The 13698-nt window shown below is 58.9% G+C and overlaps 2 protein-coding genes across 6 annotated transcripts in view; one reads left to right on the forward strand and one right to left on the reverse strand.

The window, feature by feature from the left end:
* RHBG (Rh family B glycoprotein) overlaps positions 1-5611 on the reverse strand; it is a 7371-nt gene extending 1760 nt beyond the window's left edge. Inside the window, exons 1-8 of the mRNA XM_041464926.1 lie at positions 5217-5611; positions 3761-3947; positions 3241-3391; positions 2331-2484; positions 1859-2028; positions 1508-1645; positions 1264-1397; positions 940-1061 (exon numbers count right to left, since the gene is read on the reverse strand). Of these exons, the coding sequence (XP_041320860.1) occupies positions 940-1061; positions 1264-1397; positions 1508-1645; positions 1859-2028; positions 2331-2484; positions 3241-3391; positions 3761-3947; positions 5217-5601 (1441 nt within the window). The 5' untranslated portion in view covers positions 5602-5611. The remainder of the gene's footprint in view (positions 1-939; positions 1062-1263; positions 1398-1507; positions 1646-1858; positions 2029-2330; positions 2485-3240; positions 3392-3760; positions 3948-5216) is intronic.
* Positions 5612-7958: 2347 nt separating this feature from the next.
* Positions 7959-12590, forward strand: HAPLN2 (hyaluronan and proteoglycan link protein 2). Of its 5 annotated transcripts, none has more exons than XM_041464921.1 (6): positions 7959-8234; positions 8415-8528; positions 9068-9418; positions 10840-10956; positions 11494-11707; positions 11972-12590. In XM_041464921.1, exons 2-6 carry the CDS (start codon positions 8441-8443, stop codon positions 12387-12389), a joined length of 1188 nt encoding a protein of 395 aa, XP_041320855.1. In that variant the 5' UTR covers positions 7959-8234; positions 8415-8440; the 3' UTR covers positions 12390-12590. The 5 variants fall into 5 exon arrangements, with proteins under 5 accessions (XP_041320855.1, XP_041320854.1, XP_041320856.1 ...); XM_041464920.1 differs by having other exon boundaries at positions 7959-8189; XM_041464922.1 differs by having other exon boundaries at positions 7959-8189; positions 11497-11707.
* Positions 12591-13698: the final 1108 nt, after the last annotated feature.

Here is a 13698-nt window from a genome sequence, read left to right on the forward strand (position 1 = left end):
GGACGGGGGGGAGCGGGGACCGGGGGGAGCGGGGGGAACCCGGGGGGAACCGGGACCGGGGGGAGCCGGGGGGAGCCGGGACTGAGAGGAGCACGGACCTGAAAAAACCTCAGCCCCTAGGGGAGCCCTGGACACAGAGGGGAGCACGGAACAGGGGGGAGCACACACCGGGAGGAGCCCAAAACCCGGGAGGAGCACGGACATGGGGAAAGCCTCAACACCGAGGGGAGTCCCGGACACGGTGGGGAGCACAGAGCCGGGGGAGCACGGACTCGGGGGGATCCTCAGCCAGAGGAGAGTAAAGCCCCATGGATAACCCCGGCCCCACGTGGGAAACCCAGCCCCAAGGGGAGCCCTGGCCCCGGGGGTAACCCCGACCTCTGTGGGGAAAGCCTCAACCCCGAGAGGAGCCCCGGACACAGCGGGGAACACGGACCGGGGGGAGCACAGACAGGGGGGATCTGGGACCGGGGGGAGCCGGTGGGAGCCGGGACTGGGAGGAGCACGGACCTGGAAAAAGCCTCAACCCCGGACACAGAGGGGAGCACGGAACAGAGGGGAGCACACACCGGGAGGAGCCCAAAACCCGGGAGGAGCACGGACATGGGGAAAGCCTCAACACCGAGGGGAGTCCCGGACACGGTGGGGAGCACAGAGCCGGGGGAGCACGGACTCGGGGGGATCCTCAGCCAGAGGAGAGTAAAGCCCCATGGATAACCCCGGCCCCACGTGGGAAACCCAGCCCCAAGGGGAGCCCTGGCCCCGGGGGTAACCCCGACCTCTGCTGGGTTTGCACAGAGCTGAGTACCCCTGGGCTCTGCCCGGCCTGCCTGATGGGGATGCTTTGCTTTGGGGCTGCTCTTGCCCTTTTCTCCCCAAATCCACCAATTCCCCTGTCCCTCACACCCTCCATCCCGCTGCACTGGAGGCAAAACTCACCCGTGACGAAGCCCCCGAGCGTTGCAAACAGCAGGGTGAGGGGCAGGGCACCGAGCTGGATGAGTGCTTGGTCAGTGATTGTCCTGCTGCCCTGGGCCACCAGTGGGAATACAAGCTCCAGCCTGCATGCCAGAGAAGGAACAGGCTTTTGGGAGCTTCTTTGTTTTGGGAGTTTGCTTGTTTTGGGAGCTTTGTTTGGCTCTGGAAATGCCTTCTGAAAGGCTGCTGTAACAGGGTGAGTGGAGCAGCCCTGATCTCAGGGGTTGTGGTGGCCCCATCTTGGTTCACCAGGGCACTGACATCCCCGATTCTGGCTCCTCTCACCTGTGACCATGAGTGTCTGCAGTGGCCAGCAGCGTCAGCAGCGTCCCCAGCAAGGCCCCCAGCACCCCAGGCAGCCCGTGGGTGTTGTGAACCCCACAGGTGTCCTGGATTTTCAGCCTGGAGTGTAGAACGGGCTGGGGAGAGCACAGGGAAGAGCTGCTGTTGGGCTGGGGTCTCCAGGGAGGCTGTGCTGCAGATGCCCTGGCCTGGGATCAGCGCCCTTGGCTGTCCCCAGGTGACTCACCGTGAAGAATCTGAAGCCAAGTGGGGAGATCAGGCCAACCAGAAGCCCTGCAATGAGGGCTCCAAAGGGAGTGACCAACATCTCCCCAGCCATGCCCATCACGGCCACGCCAGCCAGGGTGGCATCCTGGATCTGAACCTGATGGAGCAGGACACGGTCAGAGGAACTGGCTCCATGGAGAGCATCAGCATGGGACTGGGAGAGGGGGCTGTCTTCCTCAAATTGGTTCTTAATGAACCTAAGGAAGCCTAACAGGCCTCTCCTTTTGCCCTGGGTGTGTTCAGCCTTATTCCTACAGGGCAGGACGTGGGAAGGGAGTGAAGCTTGGGTTTGTCCCAGGAGAGGACCTACCATCCTTGGGGTGCTCTCCTCGTAGAGGACAGGAGAGAGGATGAAGGTGGACACGGTGCTTGCCACCAGTGAGAAGTAGGTGTTGAGCACTGCCCAGTTCTCGGCATTGTGGTGGACAGTGGTGGTGGTGGAGGTGAAGCTGGGCCAGAAGATCCACAGGTAGATGGTTCCTGCAGGGAATAGAACAGGTCTTGGTGCTGGAGCTGATCCCTCGTGGGACAGAAACTTCTTGTGAGTGCCAAGAGATGCACGAGGCCACAGCTTGCAGCAAGGGAGGTTCAGGCAGAACACAAGGAAAAGGTTTTTCTAGAAGAGGGCGGTGCAGCCCCAGACAGGACCCTGGGGAGGTGGAGGACATCTGGCCTTGATGTTTGCAGCAATCTCCTGGTCAAAGCCACAGCCTCTCTACCCTCAGATTGGTGACGACCCTTCCACCAGCAGCAGCTGGAGGTTGTAGATTTGAGCTCCGTACCAACCACAGCAAAGACATCTGTCTGGTGCCCCTTATCCTGCTGCTCTTCCCTCTTCCTCTTGTCCTGGTGGGGCTGGTACAAGACCCGTGAAACCATCAGGCCGAAATAAGCTCCGAAGGTGTGGACGGTCAAGGAGCGTCCACTGTCACTCACCTAGGGAGGATGGAAAATACGGAAAGCTTGTGCAGGGACTGGGGTGATGTGGAAACCCAGGGCACTGGGAATATTTCTCTGTCTGCTCTGGGGTGCCCTGACCCCCAGGGGAGCAGTGACTTCCACCCTCATTCATGGAGAAAGTTTCCTAGACTTCAAGATAGACTGGAATCCACTAAAGTGGGAAATAGATTCTAGAGAGTAGTGTAGGTGTATCACTTGGTGAGAAATTTAGGGTTTGGGATTTTTAGTATGTTGTGGATGGAAGCAAGATGGAGGGCACAGGGTGTTGTCCTGGGTTTCTTCTTCATGCTTCTTCTTCCTTCTTCTTCCTGGGTTTGGGTGGCATTTTGTAATTGGGCAGAAAAGTCCTCATTGGGGCTCTGTGGGATCAGTTATTGGGTTAAAAGGGGAAATAATCTAGGTGTCATTTCTTAATTGGATAGTTTAGTCTTAAGAGTCCTTGTACCAAGAGATTGTTAGCCATTTTGTGCCTTCTAATGAAAAGCTGCCGAACTCACAGTAGTGAGACTGTTTTACTGATAAGAAACAATAAACACCTGGGTCTGAACATGAACTACTGTCAAAAGTGCCTTCAATCCACACCCAGAGAAACCAACAACTGGTACCCCCACAGCTAGTGCAAGTACTACAAGAGGGTGAGGGATTTGTCTCTCCAGATGAGGCAGAACTCGACATGAGGAGCCCAAAGCCAGGGCCACTCCCTTTCTGGTGGCTCCCCCGTCGGTGACTCACCCCCATGAGACCGAGCAGGATGTATTCATTGAGAGTGCACAGGGTGACTTCCAGCAGGGCCAGCAGCAGCATCTGCACAGGGTTTACCCTGCCTAGAACAGCTCCAGTGGAGATCAGAACAGCTGCGGTGCAGAAATCAGCACTGACCATGCTGGGAAGGAGAGGAAAAGTGTGGGACTAGAGCTGGCACTGCCAGGGATGAGCACAGGGGCTGGGGAGAGCTGGGAGGGATCAGGGGCTGAGCCTGCAGCCCACTGCTCCTGCAAGCTGAGCAGGCAGAGTTTGTGATGCTGGTGACAAAGGGATGGGCTTGAGGCAGGTGGGGGCCACAGTGCCCCCCTGAATGCCTTGGCAGTGCTCACACAGCCCTTGCCAGGGCAGAACTCAAACAACCCCGTCCCACTTGCCTTCAAAATCCTGCTCAAAAGCAGAGCCATGAGTTTTACAGAGGAGGGAGCCAGTGTGCCAGGGCTGGGCTGGGCTGGGCTGCCTGGGCAGCAGCAGCTCCCTCCTGCCTTACCTCTGAGCTCCCACGTAAATTTTGCCATTGAGGAAGAAGAAAAGCATGCCCTGGATCAGAACAGCCCACTGGATGGTGAAGGCAGTGATGAGGATGATGATGGCTGCACTGCCTGGCCCATAGCGGCTGAGGAACACCACCAGGAGCCCAAAGCTGAGGAGCACTTGGATGTGGGCATCCTGAAAACCTGCTGGAGGAGAGGCACAAGGATGGGTGTGGAGGTGCTGAGGGCAGGCAGCCACCCTTCCTGCTGGTCCCTGAGGGGACTCGGCCAGGGCTGAGACACCCCTGCTCTAACAGGCTTTGGGGAGCTGAAAGCTCGCTCCACTCCGTGTGAATCTGGGGCCACGGTGGAAGATCTTCCTTGGGGATCTGTGGTGGGACAGGTACAGCCACCCCTGCCTGCAGGGACCCTTTGCAGCAGCTCCTGGGCACCCCATCTGCAGCTGCCCTGTGCAGACATCTCAGGGCATTCACCCCACAGCACGGAAAGCTCCTGGGGTGCCCGAGAGCTGTCTGCACCCACCAGACCAGCACGAAAGTGGCTCTGAGATGTCAGCACCCCTGGGACCTCGCTGCTGCCCCTGAAGGCATCAGTCCAGTCATTCCAAGGCATCGTGTCCCAATTCACAGGACGAGAGAGGAAGGACAAGCAGAGAATTGGGATCGGTCTGGTACCATTTGGTGGCAAACCAGAGGATGGGGGGCTCGATTCTTGCTTGGGCTGAGTGCCCTTTGCACCCCTCCAGCTGACAGCTGTGGCCCGGCCTCCTCCGTGAGTCACTGCCTGGGTGGGGTTATGTGGGCAGGAGAAACCGGGAAAACCTGCCGGCTGCCGGCTGCCAGCTCTCTGCCCGGCGGCTCCGCTCGCTCCCCCCTCTCTGCCGGGGCACTCTGAAGCTCCTGTCCCACTGACCACCCTGTCTGCGGCTCAGAAAAGCGAGGGGCAGCCCCTTACCCCGGCAGGAGCTCTGCAGTGACACCCAGCATGTGGCAGGATGCTGCAGACCCTGTTGGACCCTGTGGTAGTACCCAGGGAGCCAAATCCTCTGTGGAAGGGGCTCAGTGAATCCCCCGGCACTGCAAACCTGGCTGGTCAGTGGGAAGCTCTGCAGAGCCTGAAGTGCCAGGAGCAGCTGCTGTGCTCCCTACCAGCCATGGGATGATGATCCCCAGTTTTTCACTGCACTCAGTGATCCCTTCTGAGCTCCACTGCTCTAACACACCTCCCAGACCCAAATTTCCCTCTTTTGGGGCTGGCTCTGTCCAAGCATTTCAGAAATCCTTGCAGCATGTCTGCTTTACCCGCTCTGGGAATCACCAGCACCCGAACCCTGCAGCTCGATGCTCCCTCTCTGTTAGCTCTGGAGCCAGTGACAGGTCTGAACGGTGTCACCCGGTGCCATCCCCTCAAGCAGAAGGGCTCTCTGCACCCCACGGCCACGGGAGTACTCACGGGGCTGCTGGAAAGCCGAGTCCTGGCTCCTGCGGCTGCAGTTCAGCTGCGGGGGGCACGGCCCGGGGCTGCCCTCGGGGCTGTACCGCACCAGAACCGCGAAGAGGAGGATGATGAGGATTTGCAGGAGGAAGCACAGCCCCGAGAGCCGCAGCCTGGAGGCGGCTGCGTGCTCAGCCATGTCGGGGGGCAGCCGGGACAGGTGAACCCCTGCAAAGGGGGTGCATGGGGAGAGCCACGCCGGGGCTGCAAACTCCGCCTGCCAGGTGGCTGCCAGGTGTCTCCTCACCTCGAAGGGACTGCCGGGAGCGGGACAGCGCTGCCAACGCGGAAACTCGGGAAACTTGGATGCCCTGGCACACCTCCGCAGCTGGCCTTGCCGCATCAGGCGGCTGCAGGCGCTGTGCTGGGAAGCGTGCGGGGTCAGTGTCCCTCTCTGCTGGAATGAGGGGCCGGATTTGGGGTGGGAAGGAAATGCTGGGGGAGGGGATGCATGAGGTTTCTGCCTCTGCGTTGCAGAAACACGGTGGTTTTGGGGACTGGGTCAGGCAGAGGAGGTGAAGGGATGCCCAAGTGTGGGGGACTGACCTGCTGTGGAGGGGCTGGCGCAGCAAAGCTAGGCTCAAATTCCCTGCTCAGAAGGAAGAACGAGTGCTCGGGGGTTCTGGGGATGAGGTTTCCTGTGGGGTCGAGAGGGGAGAAGGAGAATTTGAGCTTTGAAGAGCAAGACCAAGGAGCAGAGTCAGAGGCTCCTGACGGAGCCCACGCCAGGAGCTGGGGGAGCTGAGCACAGGGGGTTCCTTGGCTTTTCTTTGGCTGCCTCTGCTTCTGCAGAGGTGTTTGCAGAGTGGGTGCAGATCCCAAAAAGGGAGAAGAAGAGACAGGGAGCAGAGAAGTAACGCAGCTTGTGTTTGGGAAGTGAAAGAGTCACCCAGACTCTTTCCCACAGCACGGGGCCAGACTCTGAGCTCAGAGAAGCAGGGGTGGGCTGGGGTCATGCCCTGGTGCTAACGGGATGGGGAAGGGGGTGAAACTTGCAGTCACCCTGCAAGTGTTCTGCTTCGGGCTGTGGTTTTCCGAGGGCTGGGGACTGTAGCTGGTGCCTTCACTTGGGAAAAATGTGAGAAACAGCTCGTTGGTGATAGCAGAGCTGGGAATCATCTTCCTGCAGCCAAGAAGCCCAGAGCTGCTGCTGGGGGAGAACAGGATGTGCTTCTGCAGCCGTGGGCACAGGAAGTGTGAGGGAGGGAGATGACAGACTCCCCGAGGAGCCTCGACCCTCCTGATAACCGTGGGGAGCTGCAGGGAGGAGCCTGCAGTGCTGCTGCTCCACTTTAGCCTCCCTCAGCCCCGGGAGAGCAAAGCTGTCGATGTGTTCGTGGGTCCCAGGATGAGGGAAGAGATGAATCTGACTCCTTATTTCTTAGAAGGCTGATTTATTGTATTATATTTAAAAGTGTAATAATAAAACTATACTAAACTATAGAGAGAAAGGAATACAGGCTGGGAAAGGAATAAATAATAAAAACCTGTGACTGCTCAGAGCCTCGACACAGATGGACCATGATTGGTCATCAAGTAAAAACAATTCACATGAGACCAACCAAAGATGCACCTATTGGTAAACCATCTCCACAGCCATCAGAGAGTTATTGCTTACATTTCTTTTCTGAGGCTTCTCAGCTTCTCAGGAGAAAATCCTAGCGAAAGGATTTTCATAAAATATCACAGTGACACAAAGCTACAGGCACGTTTTTTTCATTGCAATGAGCCAAAGCTCTGACCATTGTGAGCTGGAAGAAGGCTTCCAGTGAAGCCTGCTGCCATCAAAATGGATGTCCCTCCTTGAAAAGAGGCTGGGAGCAGTGGGGAGCTGTGGGGGTAGCAGTTGTGGGTTTCTCTGGGTGGATTCCTGTCTATCTTGAAGTCTAGGAAACTTTCTCCATGAATGAGGGTGAATGTGAGTGCACCCCCAGGGGTCAGGGCACCCCAGGGCAGACAGAGAAATATTCCCAGTGCCCTGGGTTTCCACAGGGAGCAGGTGGGGGACGAGGGCACCCAGATGCCTTTCTCCCAGGGGGGGCTGCTTGCTGTGCTGTGCGTGCCATGGCGAGGCCAGGGTGGTGCTGGGGACAGTCACCGCTTGTCTCGTGCTTCCTTTGAGAAGAGCTTCCTCCACCCTTGGAGATGGACCCTGGGGGAGGCAGAAGTTGTGACAGCCCAGAACACAGCACCATTGTGTGCCTGTGCTGTGCTCCTGGCCCGAGGGGATGGTGGGGAAGCCTCTCTGATGCCTTTTTGGAGGGCAGGATAAGTCCAGAGGGACTCCAGCTGTGGGGCAGCCCCTTTGCACAACCCTCCAGAGCCTCAAGGGCTGGGAACATCATCCCTCCATCAGGGACAGGGAGAGGGGAATAAAATTAACCATTGCATTGCTGTCTGTGGGCTCAGAGAGCCCCGTCCCAGTGCAGGGGGGGCTTTCCAGCCCAAGAGGCTGCTGGAGCCCGATGCAGAACCGTCGTTTTCCCTGAATTCCCAAAGCTGTGGCCTGCAGATAAAGGGATGTTTGTTATCCGGGCACACTGTGTTTTGCCGAGCAGAACAATAAAGAGAAAGACACTCACAATGGGAAATTGTGCTTCCTCCTCCCTGTGCGCTCCTCGGGGAGGTGTTGGAGGGGGGAAAAAAAAAAAGAGAAGAAAGCAGGAAGAGACGGTGACAGGGCAGGGAGCGAGGGCACGGCCGGCACCATGGGAGCGGGCACCAGGGGCCCGCGGGGCCACGGGGCTGCCAGGACAGCGCCCACCCCAGCCCGGTGACAGCGAGGGGCTGGCTGGCAGCACCTGCTCGCCACCTCCCGTGTCCCCTGTCCCCGTGTCACCTCTTCCTCGTGACGCAGGTCCGGCCTTCGCGGGACCCTTGGCCCCACCATGGGGTGTTCATGACGGAGGAGGGAAGCAGCAGGAGCTGCAGGTGGGCAGGGGGCGTTGGATGGGCACGGCGGCTCCCCGAGGGACGGTAAGAGACCGGGGGGGTGCCAGCGAGGAGGGTTGGCACAGGCTGTGGGGTCGCTGTCCTGCAAGCCATGTCACTGCACAGTAAATGTCAGAGAGCACCCCAGAGCAGGGCCATACCCTCCAGGCCCCCCAAAGCCGGGGTGTGTCCCCCTGCGTGTCCCTGACCCCTGTGCTCCCCCAGGCTCCGTCCTGCCCCCGGCTCTGAGGATGCACAGGCTGCTCCTGCTCGGCTGCCTCTGGCTCCTGGCAGCACCCCCAGTGTCCAGCATCTTCCAGCGGCCAACGGGGACCCCAGGTAGGGAGCAGGGTCTGGGGGGCAGGATGGAGCTCCTGTAGGGAGCAGGGTCTGGGGGGCAGGATGGAGCCCCTGTAGGGAGCAGGGCCTGGGGGGCAGGATGGAGCCCCTGTAGGGAGCAGGGCCTGGGGGGCAGGATGTGGAGCCCCCATAGGGAGCAGGGTCTGGGGGGCAGGATGTGGAGCCCCCTTAGGGAACAGGGCCTGGGGGGCAGGATGGAGGCCCTGCGGGGAGTAGGGTCTGGGGGGCAGGATGAAGCCCCTGTAGGGAGCAGGGTCTGGGGGGCAGGGTGTGGAGCCCCTGTAGGGAGCAGGGCCTGCAGGGAGGATGGGGCACTGCTCTTTGGAGTCAGTGCTGGAGAGGGGAGGTGATGCTGCACAGGTCCAGCCAGGGCAGGAGCTGAGCTGTGCCTCCTGAAGGTGCAGGAGAGATGAAGAGGGGCCAGGATGGATGATAGAAACCATCAGATGCTGGTGAGGGTTGGGGCTGCTTGGGGGGGTGTCAGAGTGATGTTGCTGAGGCTGTCTGGGGGGCTGCAGCCCCCCTGCACCTGCAGTACCTGCTGGAGCCCCTGCACCCCACGGTGCACACGCAGCGCGGTGCCACGGCCACCCTGCCCTGCGTGCTGCGCGCCCTGCCTCGCAACTACCGCGTCAAGTGGAGCAAGGTGGAGCCGGCCAACTACAGGGAGAACATCATCATCATCACCAACGGGCTGTTCCACAAGAACTACGGGCCGCTGAGCCCGCGGGTGCGCCTGCGGCACAGCCACCGCTACGACGCCTCGCTCACCATCACCGACGTGGCGCTGGAGGACGAGGGGCGCTACCGCTGCCAGCTGGTCAACGGGCTGGAGGATGAGAGCATCTCGCTCACACTGCACCTCGAGGGTGAGCTTGGAATCATCCCTGGGGGATGAGGGGTGCTATCTCAACCAGCTGGTCAACGGGCTGGAGGATGAGAGCATCTCGCTCACACTGCACCTCGAGGGTGAGCTTGGGGTACAGCCCCGGGGGATGAGGGGTGCTAACGCTGCCAGCTGGTCAACGGGCTGGAGGATGAGAGCATCTCGCTCACGCTGCACCTCGAGGGTGAGCTTGGAATCATCCCTGGGGGATGAGGGGTGCTATCTCAACCAGCTGGTCAACGGGCTGGAGGATGAGAGCATCTCGCTCACACTGCACCTCGAGGGTGAGCTTGGGGTACAGCCCCGGGGGATGAGGGGTGCTAACGCTGCCAGCTGGTCAACGGGCTGGAGGATGAGAGCATCTCGCTCACGCTGCACCTCGAGGGTGAGCTTTGGGTGCAGCCCTGAGGAATGAGAGGCACTACTACTGCCAGCTCATCAATGGGCTGGAGGATGAGAGCATCTCACTCACACTGCACCTCGAGGGTGAGCTTGGGGTACATCCCTGGGGAATGAGAGGCACTACTACTGCTAGCTCATCAGTGGGCTGGAGGATGAGAGCATCTCGCTCACACTGCACCTCGAGGGTGAGCTTGGGGTACAGCCCCGGGGGATGAGGGGTGCTAACGCTACCAGCTCATCAACGGGCTGGAGGATGAGGGCATCTCACTCATGGTGCACCTCGAGGGTGAGCTTGGGGTGCATTATAACAGTCTGGGGTTTTGGGGTCTCTGATCCTGTCTGCTGCAGGTGTCCGGATAGCGAAGTCTTGCTAAGCACAACCTGTCTGGGTCCCTCAGGCAGGCTCCCAGCTGCAGGCAATCTTAGCAAGCAGCTCAGCTCTTAAGTGAGATCAGCCCTTTGGTGGATTCAGCTCTTTAGTGATTTCAGCTCTTTGCTTGCTAAGTGCCTCAGCACACACAGGGATGAGAGAGGAGAAGAGTTGTGTGAGGTTCCACAGATGTGTCTTTATTGGCAGCTTCTGTGAAAGGGTCACAGTGACAGCTCTTCTGCTGAACTGGGCAGAAGTGGGTGTTTATATAGGGTATAGGGGTTTTGGGAAACAGTCCAATAGTAAGGGTCAAGGTGAAAATGGCCTATCAGAGAGATAAGGAGGGTCTGAGGTGGAAGAGGGGTCTCTTGGTCCAGTCATCATGACTGGGCATTCCTTATCTTAGATAACAGACCACCAGGGAGGCCTTGAAGGCCCAGTGGCTGCTAAAGTATATCCCTGGGAGATGTGGCAGGAGGGGAACACAGCTGGAATGGAGCGTGTGGCTCTGTGCCTCCACCCCCATTGCATCACCATCCCCTAGCCTTAAACTCAGCACTGAGTCCCCAGGGGTGTTGAGTCAAAGCCTCCTTGGGGAGAGCATTGCCCTCACCCCGTCTCTGTCCCTCCAGGCGTCGTCTTCCCTTACCAGCCCAGCAACGGGCGCTACAAATTCAACTACCACGAAGCCAAGCGAGCCTGCGAGCAGCAGGACTCCCGCCTCGCCACCTACCAGCAGCTGTACAAAGGTGAAGCATTCAAAAAACCCTTCCTTTTCAGCCCAAAACCACGCCTGTCTGGGGATGGGGAGGAGGGAAGTGCCAGGGTGTCGTTGTGTTTGCGGGTCCCAGGACAAGGGAAGAGATGAATCTGACTCCATATTTCTTAGTAGGCTGATTTATTATGTTATATTATGATATATGATATGACATAGTGCTATACTAAAAAGAATAGAGAAAGGAAAGGAAAGGAAAGGAAAGGAAAGGAAAGGAAAGGAAAGGAAAGGAAAGGAAAGGAAAGGGAAGGAAAGGGAAGGAAAGGGAAAAGGAAAAGGAAAGGAAAAACTTGTAACAGACAGGGAGTCTGACACAGCTGGACCATGACTGGTCATCAAGTAAAAACAACTCACATGAGACCAATCCAAGATGCACCTGTTGGTGAACAACCTCCAGACCGCGTTCCACAGCCATCAGACAGTTATTGTTTACATTTCTTTTCTGAGGCTCCTCAGCTTCTCAGGAGAAAATCCTGGCAAAAGATTTTTCGCAAAAATATCACGGTGACAGCAGGACTGAGCTGCCTCTCGCCCCACAGCCTGGACGGAGGGGCTGGACTGGTGCAACGCCGGCTGGATCCTGGACGGGACCGTGCACTACCCCATCATCAACGCGCGGGAGCCGTGCGGCGGCCGCCTGCTCCTGCCCGGGGTGCGCACCTACGGCGCCAGGGACAAGCAGAAGGACAGATTCGATGCTTTCTGCTTCACCTCTGCCCTTCAAGGTAGCGCTGAGCTCCCCTGTGCTTCTCACAGCGCCCCCGAGCCCTGCTGCCCGCGGGGATCTGCAGCAGGTTGTTTCTTGTGTTTGCGGGATTCCCAGACGAGTGAAGGAATGATGGATCGGACTCCATGTTCTTAGAAGGCTAATTTATTATTTTATATTATATATATATATATATATATATACATACACAGAGATATGAATCTCGGTGACGGTTGTTTGCAGGAAGGATGCTCACCTGCCGTGTCCCCCCTCCATCCCCCAGGCCAGGTCTACTTCATCCGGGGCCACCTGAACTTCAAGGAGGCGGGGCAGGCGTGTCGCAACCACGGGGCTGCCCTTGCCAAGGTGGGCCAGCTCTACTCAGCCTGGAAGTTCTCGCAGCTGGACCGCTGCGACGGGGGCTGGCTGGCGGACGGCAGCGTCCGCTACCCCATCACCACGCCCCGGCAGCGCTGCGGCGGGCTGCCCGACCCCGGCGTGCGCAGCTTCGGCTTCCCCAGCAAGGAGATGAGGACCTACGGCACCTACTGCTTCGTGGGCAAGTGAGGAAGGACACGGGTCTGGGCAGAGGGGACAGCGGTGGGAGACCAGTCCTCATCACCTGGGCAGAGAGGTGGAGGCGGGCAGGAGGGGTGGGTGGTCTCACAGCGGTTTTGGGTGGTTCGTGCATCCTCTGGTAGAGCTGGGTGTGGGGTTCCCCTGATGGAGAGGGTGCCCGTGTCCCACCCCATGAGGCTTGTGGGGTGTTTGGGACTCCCTATGGGGTATTTTGGACTCCTTGTGGGGTGTTTGGGACACCTTGTGGGGGCTTCATGGGGAAGTTAGGACACGGGGCTTTGCAGAGGGGACAGCGGTGGACCACTGGCCCTCATCACCTGGGCAGAGAGTGGGGCAGGAGGGGTGGGTGGTCTCCCAGCGGTTTCGTGCATCCTCTGGTAGAGCTGGGTGTGGGGTTCCCCTGATGGAGAGGGTGCCTGTGTCCCACCCCATGAAGCTTGTGGGGTGTTTGGGACTCCTTGTGGGGTGTTTGGGATTCTTTGTGGGGTGTTTGGGACAACTTGGGGGTGTTTTGGACTCCTTGTGGGGTGTTTGGGACACCTTGTGGGGGCTTCATGGGGAAGTGAGGAAGGACACAGGGCTGGGCAGAAGGGACAGAGGTGGGACGCCAGTCCTCATCACCTGGGCAGAGAGCTGGGGGCAGGGGAGGAGGGGTGGGTGGTCTCCCAGCGGTTTCGTGCATCCTCTGGTAGAGCTGGGTGTGGGTTCCCCTGATGGAGAGGGTGTCTGTGTCCCACCCCATGAGGCTTGTGGGGTGTTTGGGACTCCTTCTGGGATGTTTGGGATTCTTTGTGGGGTGTTTGGGACACCTTGGGGGTGTTTGGGATTCCTTCTGGGGCGTTTGGGACATCTTGTGGGGACTTCATGGGGAAGTGAGGACACGGGGCTGGGCAGAGGGGACAGCAGTGGGACATCAATCCTCATCACCTGGGCAGAGAGCTGGGGGCAGGGGAGGAGGGGTGGGTGGTCTCCCAGCAGTTTTGGGTGGTTTGTGCGTCCTCTGGTAGAGCTGGGTGTGGGTTCTTGGTGCATCCCCTGATGGAGAGGGTGCCCGTGTCCCACCCCATGAGGCTTGTGGGGTGTTTGGGACATGCGGGGTGTTTGGGATGCATTGTGGGGTGTTTGGGACTCCTCATGGGGTGTTTGGGGCATCTTGTGAGGTGTTCAGGACACCTCGTGGGGTGGGGTGTTTGGAACATGTGGGGTGTTTGGGACATCTCGTGGGGGGTATGGGATGCCTTATGGGGTGTTTGGGGCATCTTGTGGACTGTTTGGGACACATTGTGGGGTGTTTGGCACTCTTTGTGGGGTGTTTGGGACGTGTTGTGCAGTGTGTGGGACTCCTCATGGGGTGTTTGGACACCTTGTGGGGTGTTTAGGACATCTCGTGGGGTGTTTGGGACACCTTGTGGGTGTTTGGGATGCACTGGA

Source organism: Pyrgilauda ruficollis, unplaced genomic scaffold (assembly GCF_017590135.1).
Source record: "Pyrgilauda ruficollis isolate IOZ18807 unplaced genomic scaffold, ASM1759013v1 scaffold185, whole genome shotgun sequence".
NCBI lineage: Eukaryota > Metazoa > Chordata > Aves > Passeriformes > Passeridae > Pyrgilauda > Pyrgilauda ruficollis.

What these genes read in the sequence shown, in the direction of transcription:
- HAPLN2 (XM_041464921.1), top strand. Translation starts at nt 8,441, where the DNA reads ATGCACAGGCTGCTCCTGCTCGGCTGCCTCTGGCTCCTGGCAGCACCC. An exon ending in GCGGCCAACGGGGACCCCAG is followed by an intron (nt 8,529 to 9,067) that starts GTAGGGAGCAGG and finishes GGGGGGCTGCAG; the next exon opens with CCCCCCTGCACCTGCAGTAC. An exon ending in GCTCACACTGCACCTCGAGG is followed by an intron (nt 9,419 to 10,839) that starts GTGAGCTTGGAA and finishes CTGTCCCTCCAG; the next exon opens with GCGTCGTCTTCCCTTACCAG.